The sequence below is a fragment of the Ailuropoda melanoleuca genome, chromosome 2, assembly GCF_002007445.2.
Source record: "Ailuropoda melanoleuca isolate Jingjing chromosome 2, ASM200744v2, whole genome shotgun sequence".
NCBI lineage: Eukaryota > Metazoa > Chordata > Mammalia > Carnivora > Ursidae > Ailuropoda > Ailuropoda melanoleuca.
The window spans coordinates 28,831,171-28,848,149 of record NC_048219.1 but is presented as its reverse complement, the minus strand read 5'-3'; the positions used below and the strand labels follow the sequence as shown (position 1 = coordinate 28,848,149).

Sequence of the window (16,979 nt, the reverse complement as noted above, 5' to 3'; positions counted from 1 at the left end):
CACCTCTGCCATGCGTGTTTCCCCACAAATGTCCTTATCCCTCCCCGTGCTCTCCAGGTTCCCATCGCAGACTGTGGAAGGCCTGGGCCTCCTCGAAGCCCCAGCCCAACGCCACCACCTCCACCAGGCTTTCCCAGGCCCACCCAGCTCCACGGGAGTGCCCTCCCCTCCATCCTCCCTGAGCAGTGAGTCTTTATCTCAGCTGTCCCCCATCATACTCGCTTTGCATTATGGTCATTGCCATGGATGCCTAGTCCCCCGTGAGGTTAAGCTGGACCTTGTCCATCTGTGCATTACTCAGCACCCAGTAAGGGATCCGTGCTCAATGAATGTCTGAAGCATTCAACTGAACAGAATTGACTTGGAACGCTTCGGGTCTATTTTAACATTCTGAAAACTCCTCAGTTCTAGCTGCTGTTGTTCACTGAAAACTGGCAGCTCTGTGTGCATTTATAGGCATGAATCGGGGGACCATCGGAGGAGTGGTTCAGAGGACCATGGGCTTATCCGCTGTCTCCTTTTATGGAACTGGGGCTTAAGAAGGTCCGTGCCCGGCTGTGCTGCAGTCCCACTGTGTGCCCAGCTACTCTCTCAGGGTGCCCGTGCAAACTCATGCCTGCGTTGCTTTGGCAGGATGAGGAATTTTTATTCAGCGTCCCTACTGTGCTGCCTTCTCACCATCTCCCACTCCCTAAAAAGGGGGCCCAAGGAGGCAGTTTGGAGCGACTTATAATAATAATCCTCAGCCTGTCCATGGCATTTTCTCTAAGGCAGTCAGGGTTCTGAGTGTTTTACTCACAAATCCCCCATGCAGCAGGCACTGCTCGTATCGCATTTTATAGTTCAAGAGACCAAGGCAGCCGAGCCGAAGTCGCACAGCAAGCTGAAGGTAGAGATGGGGTTCGAACCTTGGCTTATTACTAGTTCTGAGACCTTCCACAAATCCCCCACTCCGAGCCTTGATTTCCCATCTATAAAATGGGGATAATAATCTCCTCTTTGCAATGTATAAAGATTAGATGACTTAACATGGCTGAACATGGGTGCCTGGTAGATGATTAATGATAAGTTTTTAAAAAAGAATAAAATAGCAACATTAATAGTGTTAACATTGTAGCCATGAAGGCAGAGCCAAGGAGAATGTGTTTTCATGTTAGAAAAATGTCTCCCAAGCCCATTCTTTTATGTCATGTTGTGAAGGTAGTTGGATTCCACTGTGAAACATTCTTCAGCAGTTCACAAGACAAAGGGACATTTGACATGTAACCCACGAAGAATGAATGTTCTTCTCACCAAATGAGGCACTTGCAAGCATATGGTATTTTTGCTGATCAGATTACACTGGGCTATAAGGCAAGATAAAATAGGCTGACACAAATTGGAAAAGAAAATGTAAAGATCACACTGAAGCCATTTCAAATAGCCTGAGATAGTTTGATCATTCTGTATTAGCTTGCTGCATCTTAAAACATTTTCTTTCAAATCAAGTCACAGCTGTGTGTACTTTAGGCTGTGGCCGTCATAGACAAATATGAAAAGAAGCAGAGTTAAAACAGATGAATGCCAATGGTTATCCATTAGTCTGATGTAATCTAACACAAATGACCATTAGGAGACTTGCAAAGAAATCAGAGAAACAATTTTGAATGCAAGCTTCTGCATAAATGAGCAACAGCTTTCAATTCCTCATCTCTTTCTCTGAACAACTGGCGTTCTCCCCATGCTTGGTTCTAAAAGTCAGTTTAGTGTCTTAGGTGATCAAGTCCATAAATGGCCAATTGGGGAAAATGAATTTGCCTAACATAAGGACTGCCGTACCTGACCACTTGGTACCAGAGTGGCTGGAGAGAGAGAGCACACCTCAGCATGGAGTGGGGCCTCTCTCACGTGGCGATGTCGTGCGACGAATGTGGTCTCCACCGTGGGGGCAGAATCGAGTTGTATGGTCTTTAACATTCAGCTTACTTGCTGCTTTGTTTTCTGATTACAATTGTTTGGTAGGACCAGACCAATCTGAGCTAGTGGTTCGGCAGGGGACAGGAGTCCAGAGGTAAAAGCCACCTGGGCTGGGAGGCGAGCCAAGACTTGAGGAGCCCTCCTGTTGATCACCTAGAACTGGGGGATCTTTCCAGACTAACTGTGGAGCTTCTCCAGAACAGCACGGACTTCCTCTGGGTGGTAGTTCCAAGGGCCAGATTTACCCTGCAAGAGAAGAATCGGCACTCCAGATTTCCAACCTGCAGGAATAGGGGGTCTGGAGCTTGGTTGAGAGAACCGGGCTAGTGTTAGCTATGTGAGACTTTGTCATGATGGTGTCGTCAATGGCAGAGGCTACCATAAGGTGGATGAGATCACCCAGGGAGAGGGTGTGGAATGGTACCAACATTTAACGGGGCAGACCGGGACCCAGAAGTACGAGAAAAACCACAGGGGGTAAGGTGAATAGTTTCAGAAGGAGAAAGGGGTCTATATAAATAAGCTGCTCTCCCATAATTAGACTTCAGACGGCCCTTATTTTCTCTACCGCTCACAGCAAGTTCCACCCATTCTAAGTCAGACCCACCTCCACCTCTCCAGTCCCAATGCCCTAGTTCAGTCCTCTTCAACTCCTGCTTGGGCAGCCGTGCCACCTCCTAACCATCCCCAGTCCTCAGTCCCTGCTCCCTCCAGTCCACGCCTCACCCAGGAGCCAGTGATCTTTCTAAAATACAGATCCAGGGGCACCTGGGGGGCTCAGTCAGTTGAGTGTCCGACTCTTGACATCAGCTCAGGTCATGATCTCGGGGTCCTGGGATTAAGCCCTGCATGGGGTTCCATGGTCAGTAGGGAGTCTGCTTGGGATTCTCTCCCTCTGCCCCTCCCCCCACTCACATGCACGCATGCTGTCTAATAAATAAATCTTTAAAAAAATAAAATAAAATAAAATAGAGATCCGATCATGCCTCCCTCCTGCTCAAAACTTGTCAATGGCTCTCCTTTGTCCAAAAGGTAGGCTGAACTTGGTCCAGAATGAGACCGCTGTCACCTAAATGCCCCCAATTCTCCATTCACACTCTGCTGTAATATGCCCCAGTGCCCTTGCCCACCTTCTTCCCTATATCTGCAATGCCACGTGGCTGGCTTCCTAGCCTTTAAGGCCTGCGTAATTGTCACCACCTCTACAGAGCCTATCCTTCCTCAGGGGTCAGGAAATTGACAGTCTGAAAGCCAAGTCTGTCCTAATGCCTCACACTCATTTATATTTCGTCTGTGCTGATTTTGTGCTATAACAGCAGGACTGAGTTGTTGTGACCAGGGATTATTTGGCCCACAAAGCCGAAAATATTTACAATCAGGCCCTTTACAGAAAAAGTTTGCCGATCCCTCATCTGGAGTCTCCTAGTACTTGGGACACTGGAGCACACTGTGTGTGTCTTCCTTATCCCTCAGACTCCAAGTAAGGGGTGGGCCATTTTCAATTTGTTCCTGTGTGGCCAGTACTTGCATGGGGCCTCACCCTGTTTGGCCTCCATCATGCCATCTTAGAGCCATGTCTCTGGGGAGGAGAAGGGAAGAAGGACCTGAATGCTTGTGCTGTGGCCCTTGGCACCTTGGGGCTGCATCTGTTGCTCATTTCCCTGCAGAAGTAGGGCCAGCAGCGTGACCCGTGCGCAGAGGAGCAGACACGTGGTTGGGCTCCACGGGCTCTCCAAGGTTTGACATCCCTTTGGCAGCTATAAAACAGTTTCTGCCCTCTCAGGGGAGGCCAGCAGTGCCCAAGTGGCCAGAGGCTGTGCTTTTGTCCCCCCACCCTGGCCAGGCTGGACGCCGCAAGGGGGGCACAATCAGTGGAAAGCAAGCCAGGACTCAATTCCTGCCTCGAGTGAATCCCTGCTTCAGCATCTCCAGCTGCTCACTGGAGGGTTTGTTCTCCTCTCACTCTTACAACCCCCTCCAGATTCAGGCCTGCCTCAGAGACGAGCGTCTTCAGACCCTCCCACTCCTGGCCCACCCCATTCAAAGGATTTAGAATTGGAATCAGAGCCTTGTGCAGCGTGACGTTGGGCAAGTCAATGTCCTTCTCCGAGCATTGTTTATGAAATGGAAACGACCTTCTCGCATTCAGCTCCAAACTGAACTAGGGCTGGGCCTGAGGCTGCAGCTGCAGTCCAAATGCTAGGGACTTTCCTGTGCGTGATTTCACCCCATGTGGTGGGGGGGCAGCACCTCCCTTTTGCAGAAGAGGAAACTGAAATGCCACGAGAGGAGAGGACTCGCCCCTGGTCACATGGCTGGTAAAAGGCTGGGCAGTGACTTGAATGCAGGTCTGCCTGCTGCAAAGCCCTTTCTGCCCGCGCCCTTCCTGGGCCCCGCGCCCCAGTCACCTTGTAGAGGATCCTGCCCTCCCGGAGCACGTAGAGCCTCTCGGGCAGCGCTGCGTAGCGCCAGTTGCTTTCGTTCTCCATTGTGTCCACCACCACGGGGCACCGGGGGGTCCTGTCCAGCAGCAAGCGGGCGGCCTGCAGGCGATCCTGGAGATTCCGGTGAGTCCTGATGTTCACATTGTTCTTAAAAGCCCAGCCATCTACAAAAGAAAAGATGGGCAGTGGGCCTCACAGGCAGGGCACGTACGTATTTCCTGCAGGTTAAATACCCCCATCCCCACCCCCTTTAACTGAGGGTCCCAGATAGAGGAGCCCTTGGCCATGATTTGGCCCAGTTTCCTACTATGCGTGAATGCACGAGATCACATAGCGAGTTACTGACTGATTCAAAATGGAAGCCCGGGGCTCCTGACTCCCAGACCTCGGCTCTTCAGCATGGGAGAGGTCACTAGGCCAGTGCTTCTCGGACTTGAATCACATGGGGACCTTGTTAAAGGCAGATTCTGATTCAGTCCGTCTAGGGTGGCATTGAGGGTCTAGCTGGTGCCGGGGAGGCCAAGGCCGCTCGGTCCCTGGACCATGCTCTGCGAGGCAAGGGTCTAGAGCAGCAGTTCTCTACGTGCATTCTGCCCAGTGCTACATGTTACAGGGTGTCGGGCCTCATCTTTGGCCTCTACTCACTAGACGGCAGTAGCGCCAGCACCCCACCCTCCCTTCAATCTGTTTTTGACAACCAAGAACATCTCCAGGCGTTGCCGGATGTCCCTTGGGGGACAAAAATCACCCTCCGTTGAGAACCACAGCTCTAACCCCCTCTCCTCCAGGAAGCCTTCCCTGACACACTCAGCTGTGTGTTATTGGGCAAGCCTTTGAAATCTCTTTAAATTCTCAGTTTCCCCATCTGTTATGGGATTAATAGGACCAGTGTTGCAGGTGGCTGTGAGGTAACTTGTACAGAATCCCCAGGACTCTGCCTGATTCACGGAAGGTGCTTCAAAAATACTGGTTTATTTTGCCTGACTCCCCCAAATAACACACAGGCAGGAAAGAACCCAGTTTTTCTTCTTTTTTTTTTATTGAATCTTTTTTTTAAAATTTTTTTTAAAAAGATTATTTATGTATTTATTTGACAGAGATAGAGACAGCCAGCGAGAGAGGGAACACAGCAGGGGAGTGGGAGAGGAAGGAGCAGGCTCCCAGTGGAGGAGCCCAATGTGGGACTCGATCCCGGAACGCCGGGATCACGCCCTGAGCCAAAGGCAGACGCTTAACGACTGCACTACCCAGGTGCCCCCAGTTTTTCTTCTATACCACAGGTATTCTGCTGCTTTGCTCTGGAGATGCCCCAAAACCAAACCCACTTAAGGCTGCTTAACTTTAAATGGAAGGGGATTTTCAAATGGCCTCATTTGCCAAGGTGCCCTTCTTCCTACTTACAGGAAGTGGTACTCCTGTTAATGGGCTGAAAAAAATAACCACGGAGTGCTCTGGCCTTGCCCTTCTACTTGTCCCATTTCTGGGGAGCCTGGGACCCAGGTAACGTGGTCATGGGATCGTTCGGAAGCCACGTGGTCCGTGTTTACAGTAATAGCTGCCTCCCAGGGTAGCAGAAGTCGGTTAAGTCTATCAGCAGAAATGGCTTCACCTCCTCGGGGCTCCAAAGTCCCCTGCTCAGGAACCTTCCTCCAAGAAAAGCCAGCTCTCGGGAGAAATTCATGCCAAGATACAAGTGCCTGGCCACAGTGTAAAGTAACTGTCACCTGCCCCAAGACATCAAAACTCTGTAGATGACTATAACACCAGCTTCCCTGTTTCATGTTTAGGCGGTCAGTCTTGTTAGCTCCTTGGAGCTTCACAACGACCTCCTAGGGGAGGCCAAGCTGGGATTCTCCCCCTCGTCCTGCAGCTGAGGACACGGAGGGCCGGAGAGAAGCAGTGACTCACTGCCCCAGCTTTAACTGCGAGTTCCTGAGGGGCAGGGACTGTGTGTATCTCTTGTCTCAATATCCCCAGGCCCCGCACAGGGCTGGCACATAGCAGGTACTTGTCAAGTATTGTCGAATGAGGATTCTGTGAGGCTGGTGTTGTCATCCTATTTCACTGTCGCAAGAGTGAGCATGGAAGGGAAGTTGCCCACAGTCATGTGTTCGGCACCTGTTGGAGCTAGGACCCATACTCAGGTCGGAAACTCCGAAGTCCATGTTCTTCCCATCCTGCCTCGTCCCTCCCCATAATTTACCTGGACAAACATGTGGCGTGCGGGAACAAGGTTTGGGCTGCAGGCCCCAGACCTTGTGGGATTGGGGGACCCTAGCTCTGTGCATTTGAATTTGGTGGGTCAGGCCATACCCACCTTCGTCTGATTGACAGAAACAAGTACCCTGTGGAAGGAGGTGGGGAGGAGGAAGAAACGCCCGAACCAGGACTGGCAAAGCACAGAGGCAAGGAACTGGTCTGTGTCAGAACGGGGTCAGGAAGTCTTTCCTCATTGGCTTGAGGTAGTCAGCCCTGGGTCGTGGAAAGATTCATCCTGTGCTGACTCCAGGAGACATGAGTCAGGAGACAGGTATCAGGACCAGAAACACTGTCTGTGATGATCCACCCCTCTGGTTACCGTTTACAGCTCGTTCTTTTAGAGATTAGAGCTGGATTTTGTGACTCCCAGTGCGACCCTGGGCCGGCAGCCTCAGCATCACCTGGGGAGCTGCCCCACCGCCCTGCTGAGCCAGAGTAAGGTCCCCCAAGGCTATTTAAGCACACATTAGAGTTGGAGAAATGCTGGCACCTGTGACGACCTCAAGGCATCGTCTCTTCTCAGCCATGATGACCACAGACACCTGAAGGTACCCAATCCTCTTTCTGAAACTCATGGCGGCTGCTCTCCCGAAGGGCCGTCTGCCCCAGGGATACACTGTGTGTGCTTGCGTCTGCGCTCCTGCTGCCTGTCCTGTTTCATATTATGGAAAAAATTTAAAGTACATGAGGGTAGAGAGAACAGTAGCATGACCTCTGTGTACCTAGTACCCATGCTAATGTTTCAGNCTTGCGTCTGCGCTCCTGCTGCCTGTCCTGTTTCATATTATGGAAAAATTTTAAAGTACATGAGGGTAGAGAGAACAGTAGCATGACCTCTGTGTACCTAGTACCCATGCTAATGTTTCAGCGGCCCCCGGAGTCGTCATGAGGATAGAAGCTGCCGGTGAATTGAACACAGTGCTAAGTTGAAAGAAGGTCTCCAGCCTTTGGGTGCAATAAATCAGGATGCAGTGGGCCTGGGGTGGGGCCCTGGAATATGCGTTTTTAACGAGCTACCCAGGTGGCTCTGACGTCAGGGATCCGGGGACCATACTGGAAAAAGCACTGCTGGACCAACTTTGCTTACAATGAATAGCAACCTACACTTAAGAACCCGCGGATAAACCAGCAAGGCTGATACAATACTGGCCTCAACCCACTCGTCCAACTTTCACTGAGCTCTGATTCTGGGACATGGGCTCTGCCAGGTGCTGGGAGATGGACAAACCGTGTGGGAGATGGTCACGTAAATGACACTTGTCCCACTCAGTCATGACTTCCTGCCTTCTTCAGTCTTTGGGTTTGAAAGTTGGGCCACTCGCATGGGTTCAATCCCCTTGAAAATCGGGGAGAGAGGTTTGTGTCTGACCATTTCGTTAAGTTCAAGGGGCTTAGACCACAAGCTGTAGGAGTTTCAGGGAGAGCTCTCCAGGACAGAGCTGTCCAGCAAAGGAATAAGATTTCCCATGAAGTAATGAAAATGTGTGACCGCCTGTTAGGGGTGAAGACAGAATGCCTGCCCCCGACGAAAGCTAGCCTGGGGCAGGGGGTCTCCAAGCGTGGGCCCCAGGCCAGCAGCTTATCACCCGGAGCTTGTCGGAAATGTGAATTCTCAGGCCCCATCTAACTGAGGAACTCTGGGGTCGGGGTCCAGCAGTCTGTTATAACAAGCCTTCTGGGTGCTTCTGATGCTCACTAAAGCTTGGGAACCATTGACTGAGATGAACCACAGTGTCCCTTTGAGCTTGGAGAGTCTTAGGAGGGATCTCACACCCAGCTATAGAGTGGTCATTTCACTTGTGACATTTCAGGTCTAAATTCCTCCTATTAGCTCCTCTCCCTTGATTTCCCTATTTATCCATTCAAAATGCTTGGTGCTCGGCCAACTGGACCCACCCCTCCAGGTTGCTGTTGTTGTTTTTCTCTAAGATTTTATTTATTTGAGAGAGAGAGGGAGAGAGGGAGTAGGGGGAGGGAGGCAGAGGGAGAGGGGGGAAGCAGACTCCCCATTGAGCAGGAAGTCTGATTCTGGGGTCTATCCCAGGGCCCCAAGATCATGACCTGAGCCGAAGTCAGACACTCAACCGACTGAGCCACCCAGGCGCCCCTTCCAGGTTTTCTGCTCTGTGTGCCGGGCTGAAAGCACAGGCTGTGGAGTTAGCAGGTGGTGGGTAAACACAGCAGGGGCTGAAAGATGGCAGGTACTCAGTGAGTAGCGGCTCTTTCNTTGTGGAGTTAGCAGGTGCTGGGTAAACACAGCAGGGGCTGAAAGATGGCAGGTACTCAGTGAGTAGCGGCTCTTTCCCTCACTCCTCTTCCTCCCCCCTCCCCAACCTTGAGCCAAGCTTGGGGGGAATTGGGGGAGAAAAGAGAAGGTAGGAAGAGGCAGGGGCAGGGAGTCTCTCTGTACCTGATGCGTGTGCTTCCTCGATGTAAATGATGAGGAAGTCTGCTGTGGAGCAAAAGTCTTCAACAAGTCTCTTGAATTGGTCAAATTTGAAAAGAAATGAAGGTCAGGTACAACTTCCAAAATTCAGCACCAATGGCCTGTTGCCTGAAACAGGAATGGAATCATCACCGACCAATCGTCGACACACAGCATCACTTCGTCAGCACCATCTTCGCTCCAGATGCTCTCGCTTCTATTACTTTTATTTTTCCCTTGAAGATGGAGCCAGGCCACGGGGGGCGGGGGGCACCAGGGCTGAAGCCTACAGAGCATGACTTAGCACAGGCTGGAGCCGGTTTCCTCCTCTCCGCAAGGAGGGGATATTATCAGGGGGTCTCAGTGGACCACCTGCAGCCACTAGGTGGTAATTCAAATAATGAGAGTCCCTCTCAGGCAGTTTATAAGGCAGGTACAGATCTGTTTTCTCATGTGATGAGATTAGAATACTGCAAGGTAGGCAGTTTTTCTCCTCGTTTACAGACTTACTCTGGGTCACATAGCAGGTCAAGGGTGAAGCTAAAATTAATACTCTGGCTTCTAGACTCTCAATTCAGAGCTCTTCTCATTCAAATCGTCTGTTTCCTCCTTCACAAATGGACATAATAGTAACACTTACCTTATAGGATTGTTATGAGGATTACAGGTAGGACAGATAAAGGAGTACAGATAAGGGCTTAAAACGGTGCCTGGCGCATAGTAGGTCCTCAGTAGATGTAAGCTGTTATCGGCTATCTCGCCCCCGAGCTAGGCAGTGGGACAGGCAGCAAAGGGGATGCCATAAAGGGGAATGAAGGGTGGGGGCATGACTGGCCATATAATTTGCTGGCTCAGTGCAAAATGAAAATGCTGGGCCCCTTGTTCACAAAGTGGGGGGAAAAGTGCCACTAATTCTATGAAAATAAGAGGATTTGCGTCTGTGGTCTCTCTCTTGCGCTGACAGGGTATTGTCTAGCTACTATTTAATGTCGCACTCTCACGGCCATAGGGATATTCATAGGGCGAATGCGGCCCCTCACAGTCATCCAGGAACCCCAAAACTCAGTGTGCACGTGCCTGTGTGACTGTGCACCCGCTACCAGCCTTCCTCTCCCTCCAGCCAGCAGACAACACACCATGCCCAGCCAGGAGCGCAGAAATTGAGCTCGACATTTACCCTCCCCACATGCCCACCTCCCCCCCTCCACAGTGTAGCACAACCACCACTAGGGACGCTAGACTCCTTGATGGGGGAGGGGAGGCAGGCAAGAGGCTTCTCCCACCACCTTACCCCAGTCACCGGACACACTGCACCATGGCGCTGTGGCCCAGGATGCAGACGGCCGCCTCCAGGCCCTGCCACGAGATGCCGCAGGAGGCACGCACCCGACCCAGCCTCTCCTGTGCCTGCGTCCAGGCCCCCTCTGGGGTCAGAGGGTGGCGACAGTCATGGGTAGGAGTGGGAAGGAGGCTGGACGAGCCCTGCGTCTGAGGGTGGAAGAGCGGGTCGTGGAGGACAAGTCCCCGGGAGCAAGAAGGCTGTGGGAGGCCGGGTCCTGTACGAGCCAAGTCTCCAGCTCCCTGGGCAGGTTCTGTTACCCCATCAGGCTTCACTTACAAAATGCAAATTCCAAGATAAAATGATTAAGGATTTCAAGACAGCTAATGCAGAACTTGAAACCCCAAGCACGGGGCCTTTCCGTGTGTGACTCACTGGTCCCACACCCATGAAACCAGCCCTGGGTGGAAGCCTTCTGCTACTCCCCACCTTCGACGGCCAGTAGCCTTCGGGAGCTGCCAGTGCCCGGGGGATCCCTGTGGCCGGAGCGGACGTCGTTGAACCCTTGCCTCACATCTATCAGAGCACGGCAGGTGTTGCACTGTGACGTGGCCCATTTGAGAGTTGTGTCCCCTAGGCTACCTGTTGTCCCTTGAGGGCAGGGCCTGCTCCTCATTCACCCTCAATGTCCCCAAGCACACTCTCATTCCACCTACAAGCATTTACACAGCACTTACAGTGTGCAAGGCTCTCTGCCGCACACGGCGGGGCGGGGGGGCGCTCAGCAGAGAACAAGGCCAGCCGGGCTCTGCCCACATGCAATTTGAGGTCTATTCAATGGCACAAAACAAGTAAACACATAAATGTGGTAATTTCAACCTGTGATAAGTGTTACGAAAGAGTCTATAAAGGACTGACCTACTTTAGACAGGTGGGAGGAAAGGCCTCTGAGGACATGTCATTTAATCAGAAATGAAGGCTAAGAAAGAGCCAGCCATGGGCAAAGGGAGGAGGAGGGCATTCCAGACAAAAGGACTCTATCCTGTACAAAGACCCTGAGGCAGGACGGAGCTTGGTGTCTTCAAGGACCTGCAAGCCACTATGACCAGAGCCAGGCCTGGGGAGCGAGTGGGAGGTGGGGGAGGGTGGGTCATGAGAGGCAGGACTGGAGAGGCAGGTATGGGCCAGGGGAGGCAGGCTTTCCTATGCCTTGGTGAAAAATCCGGATTTTATTCTAGGTACGATGGAACATCATGGAGATACAAAACAAGGATGGTGGATATTTGTTGCAGTTTTGGCTGCCCAGTTCCTAACCGTCCTTCCTAGTTGGAATTGCCTGTTTTGTATGCTATTAATGGGAGAGTACGCCTCTATGGAGGAAGAGGGGCCAGGTCTGTTCTCTGTCCCGAGCAGCCAAGGCACAAGCAGTGACCCAGCCTGGGCTGATCGGACCCTCCCACAGAGACCTTAGATCCTGCAGTCACTGAGACGGCAGAATTCATCTATGGCCCAGTGGTAGTGCCACTGTCAGGGATGGTGGAGTCCTGGGGGGCAAGGAGTCTGTTCCCAAGGCAACCAGAGTGACAGCAGGATCCAGGCCTGACTTGTGATGCTAAAAGACAGTCTAGGCCCAGTGCCCCAGCTGTGGTTGATTCTGGGGATCTTGCAGCATGTTCTTAATATGTTATTTTGTGTACGTATATGTGTGACTAAGAAAACTGGAGTGCGTTTCCGTGGCTGGCAAGCCAGAACCCTGACTCTTAACGGTTCGGATGTATAATGAAACATGAACGGATTTATGCCTGAAGATCACGCTATGGAGAAAGGCCTGAGGATGGGGTGGAAGTGGGAAGGATCCAGTCAAGGGGCATCAGAGAAATGCATGTGAGAGATAATGGGAGCCCGGGCTAGGGTGTGGGCAGCGGAGAAGGTGAAAGGTAAAACTGACAGGACTTGCTGATGGAGGGGAACCGAGGGCATCTTAACCTGCTGATGGTGTATTTCGTTAGTTATACCCTCACCTCGTTGTGCAATGGGCTTGAAGCAGCCTATACACATAGTAAAATATTTTTAATAAAAAAAAATCTTGCCCTTCTGGGAGGCACAGAACAGGAGGGAAAGACGGAAAACAAAGCAGGCTTAAGGTCCCATGTATTCATTATAAGTGAACTAATATTTGACTGAGTTTCCTGGTGGCCAAGTAGAGAGAGAAATAATTGATTATAGAGTCTTCATTTTTCAGTACATGAGGAGAAAGCTGGCCGGGAGATACAAAGCTCTCCTTGTCCTTGGCTCATAGATTTTCTCTTAGGATGCCCTACGGGGCACTGAGGGGGCCTCAGTCCCTGTTGGATGATTACACAAGTCCTCACCCATGTGACAGGGCTGCCCAGGCCTCATCAGGGTAGGCTCAGAGGCAAGTCAAGGCCAAGTGGCTAGCCATTAGCCTCCAATGACCCCAGAGAGTCATGCTTTAGATAAGAACCCCCAAAGACTTAAGGTCAGGACCAGTGCTAAATATTAGCTATCTGGAATTTTGTTTTTAATTGGAAAAAAAAATTCAACACTCACTGATTAGGAAACTGGGAGAGACAGAGCCATGTGTTTAATTATTTATAGTGTGGTTGGGTGCAGTGATCAGTATGGAGGGCAAAGTTTAAACTTAGTTCCCCGCTTTCCTGATAGCAGAGAGGAAGGATGGATGCTAGGGGGTGACGGGACAGAGGACTGGCGCTCTGCCTATGTGCACAAGCCACGGGGCAGAGAACACCATTCTAGACATCGGGCTAATGCTGTCAAGTCCAAGTTGTCTGTAGAAATGAGGAAACAGCTCTGTAGCTGCTGGACTTGAACCCCCACCATGACCTCCAAGCCAGTAAATTAACCCCCATACCAGGCTCTCTCAGCAGAGAAAGCGCATTTATCACTACTAGCTGACATCTCCTGAATACACTTGGAGAGATTTTAGAAGATCACCAACGGGCTGAAGTAAATCCGGTTTCCTGTTAACTCCCAAGTACCTAGAAAATAAATGATCCGGACTTGCCTTCTCCCACAACACACCAGGAAATCAGTGTTTTGCTCTGGGTGTGTGTCTCGGAGTGTGTGTACATCACGTGTGTACATGTGTGTGAACACGCAGAGGAGAGGAGGTGGCCGGAATTCCTCTGAGCCTCTGTTATCTTATCCAACAACAAAAAGTCCCACCAGCTGAGAGTCAGAAGCCACAAGTTCTAGTTCGGGCTGTACGAGAACTCGCCATATGACTGACTCTGAGCAAGCAATTTACCTCTCTGGGCCTCTGCATGTGAAAAACGAAAGAACTGCTCTAGGTTATCTGTAGAGCCTTCTAGACCTTCTGGTCTGTGGCTATAAAATGAGTTCGGATTTATACCCAAAGCCTACATCAGAGCTTTTTAGTGGCTGGTGGGTTTCCAAAGCAGTTAAAGGATCTCTTTCTATTAAGCAGATCTGGTCATTGTTAACAGCCTCCTTGAAAATCCTTCTAGAATTCACCAATACCTTCAGGGGGAAGTCTACCCTCTTCAGTAAGACACATAAGATCCCTCAAACGCTGGTCCCTGATGACGTGTCCAGCCTCATCCTTCACCAACGTCATGCCTCCCACAGCCCCGCTTCTACCAAAACTGACCGACGCTCCTCCACATCTCAGTCCGCTGTGGCTCCTCTCCTCTGGCCCATTCTGCTCCCCACTCCCCTCTTCCCTACCCATCCCGAGACTTCACTGTGCCTAGACAATTGGCTCACCATCCTCTTCTCCAAGAAGCCTTCCTCTGACCACCTCCCTACCCTATCCCGCTTCTTCCAGAACCCTCTGGTTCCCTGTCTCACTACACCATATCCCCAGCCAGGCTATGAGATCTTCCAGAGCAGAGACCAGGTAGTGGTGGTATAGTGCCTATCATTTCAGGACCATTCAGTACCATTACTTCTGGGTCAATGCACCAAAAGCCAACTCTGTTTCACAGGAAGAGTTTTCTTTTGTCTCTTGGTCTCCCTCTCTCTCCATTCTTCAGTCTCAAGTGCAACAGCAGAGAGCAGGCACAAATAGAACAGTCTTTAAAACGTAAACCAGTCCACTAACAGTGAACCATTAAAAGAAGCAAGTACATTCTGTGAACTGCAAGTACATTCTGTGAACTGCCATGGGGCAAGTTGGCTTTCATGGGACTGGTCACTAGATGATGGATATTCGGCAAACTGGCCTGGTTCTAGCACAGCGCTTGGCCCATAGTAGACACTCAATAAAAGTTAGCGGTTATTCTCATTGCTCTTATTATCAATGGTCACTTAGTGGATGTTGAATAAAAGGACGTCATTTGTGTACTGCAGTTGTAAAGTCATGAGCTAAAAGCCCTTGCCCTTCCCTCTGCTCAAAACACTTTTCCCTTCTGACCCTACAAAAATCTTTCTCATTTTTCAAGGCCTCATTCCAAAACCACCTCCTCCAGGAAACCTTCCAAGCCCTGCAGGCCAACTTTATACCTTTACAGCCTCCCCCGTCTCACAGAACTGTGAGGATTTGTTTATGACATCTATCTGTGCGATGAAACCATAAACTCCTTGAACGAAGGAGCAAGGTCTTACCTAACTCCGAGTCCCTGGCAACTAGCTGGGGGCCGGGCACAGAGGGGGTGCTCAGGAATGTGTGCTGAGGTGTGCTGGAAAGAACAAGATGAGGAAGTCCAGATTCTGGGTCTGACTCTCTCACTGGCTGTCACCTCTGCCTCTCAGTGGCCATCTCCCTTCTGAAGAGAGAGAGGACTGGATTAGGCCGTTTCCCAAAAGGTGTTCTTTGGAACCTGGGTGATGATGACGGGCATTTCCTCAGGTGGAGAGTAGTCAGGGGTTGTGTGTTAGAAAAATCAGTCAGTGTTTGGTCAGTTTTTTCAAGTTTTGTGTGTTTTTAAGCTTCAGGGCTTCTCGGAGCTTTTTAAATATTCGGGTGCTCTACGAATTCCCAGGAGGAGGGTACGGTGTGCAGGGTTTCCCAAGCTACTTCAGTCAGGAAACTCAAGGTGGTAAAGCGTATCTGTGGGATTTGGCTTCCAAAGAACATGCTTTGAAAAACACTAGGTTAGCTAACTTGCCTCAGGGACCTTCTCTACTCTATCTGCTGGGTCTAGGTCCTGGGAATTCAGAGATGAATCAGTCACAGTTCTGTCACGAGGCTCCCCATCGGGCGGGAGCCAGATGCTTGGCAGCCAGATGTTGGGTGGGAAGAATCAGAGTCCGAGGAGAGGGACAGATGCAGAGCCATGAGCCCAGGAGAGAGAGCGCGTGCCTAGCTGTAGGGATCCAAGATGGCCTCACGGAAGGGGAGGCATGAGAGCAGGCACTGCTGATGAGGGGTTTTGGACTGTTGGTGATAGAGGGGAAGAGCCAACAACATCAGCAAGATAGAGAAGGGAGAGCACAAGGGATGTGCCGGGCTCAAGAGTTCATCTGGAGGCTAGAGCTGAGGGGAAGCCTGTACGTGAGACTGGGAAGGGAAGCGGGAGTTGGTCCACAGAGAGCCTTGAGCACAAGGCTGGGCCTGGGCTCCATCCACGGGCTCCCCTGCACAGAGCGTGCAGGCCAGTGAGGGCAGCAGACATTATCCAAACACTCCCACACGTAACGACCTACCAGGTCAGGCGCAAAAAAGAGAAGTTGAGGACATTAAGCCTGGATGAGGGGCTAAGCTAGTCTGGGGGAGCCAGTGTTGGCTTGTTGTAGGATGTGTCACCGAGCAGCAGTCTGAAGGATGAGCAGGGGCTGACCAGGCAGAGCTGAAGAGCGTGTGGAAGGAGCTGAAGGCCACTGTGGCTCGCTTGTGGATTAAGGGCCTGGGAAAGTGGTGATGCCTCTCAGAAGAGCAGAGTCTAGAAGTCCTAGTTTCAGGAAGTGAGAAGAGGACAAGAAACCAGAAAAGGAGTAGCCAGAGTAGGAGAATTCAGGACTTTCCAACCCACCTCCCCACCCACCTCTGCAACCCCATTCCACATCTCAAGCTCGTAACAGTCTCCTGACCTTGCATGAAGTCCCAAATGTTGCACCTCTGTCCTGAGAGCTGGACCACAGGGCAGTTGGGGGCCAGACCCCCGGGCTCAGTCCTGTCCTCTAGTCGCTGCCATCGGACCTTCAGGACAAACCAGAAATACTGCATGCCGTAGAAGGTCGGGAGCCAGTTGTCATAGGAAAAGTGGGGATTCTTCTGGTTCATGGCCAAGACTTGTTGCTTGACTCTCTCGGGAAACAGTATCAGGAACACTTTGCCCACGGCCACGTGCATGGCCACCTGCAAGAAGACCCAGAGCCTCTTCAGCCACAGCCCTGGCCTGGACAGCCCCATCTCGGCACAACCAGAGCTGGCTCTGAGGCCAGCGGGCAGACAGGCCACAGCCAGGCGGTACTGGGCGGAGCTGAACAAAGGTGCAGGGTGGACGAAGCCAACCCGGGACGGACAGTAAGAAGGTGCCAGGACAGAAGGTGTCTGCCTTCCTGTCAATGCAATGGAAAATTCCAATCCAAGTGCTCAAAGGTCTGCTCTAATTATTATCATTTCTGATCCTTTGCCTTAACCTTTGAGAGATACTTGGACTAGGACACTGCA

General features: G+C 51.3%; 1 protein-coding gene across 2 annotated transcripts; it reads right to left on the bottom strand.

Moving 5' to 3' along the window:
- Positions 1 to 1,430: 1,430 nt before the first annotated feature.
- On the bottom strand, positions 1,431 to 16,718 carry DIO1 (iodothyronine deiodinase 1). 2 transcript variants are annotated; one of them, XM_034652963.1, is made up of 5 exons: positions 16,397 to 16,718; positions 9,070 to 9,213; positions 7,150 to 7,311; positions 4,365 to 4,564; positions 1,431 to 2,202 (listed from the first exon to the last, which is right to left on the bottom strand). In XM_034652963.1, exons 1-5 carry the CDS (start codon positions 16,716 to 16,718, stop codon positions 2,134 to 2,136), a joined length of 897 nt encoding a protein of 298 aa, XP_034508854.1. In that variant the 3' UTR covers positions 1,431 to 2,133. The 2 variants fall into 2 exon arrangements, with proteins under 2 accessions (XP_034508854.1, XP_002915789.3); XM_002915743.4 differs by lacking the exon at positions 7,150 to 7,311.
- Between the last annotated feature and the right edge of the window lie 261 nt (positions 16,719 to 16,979).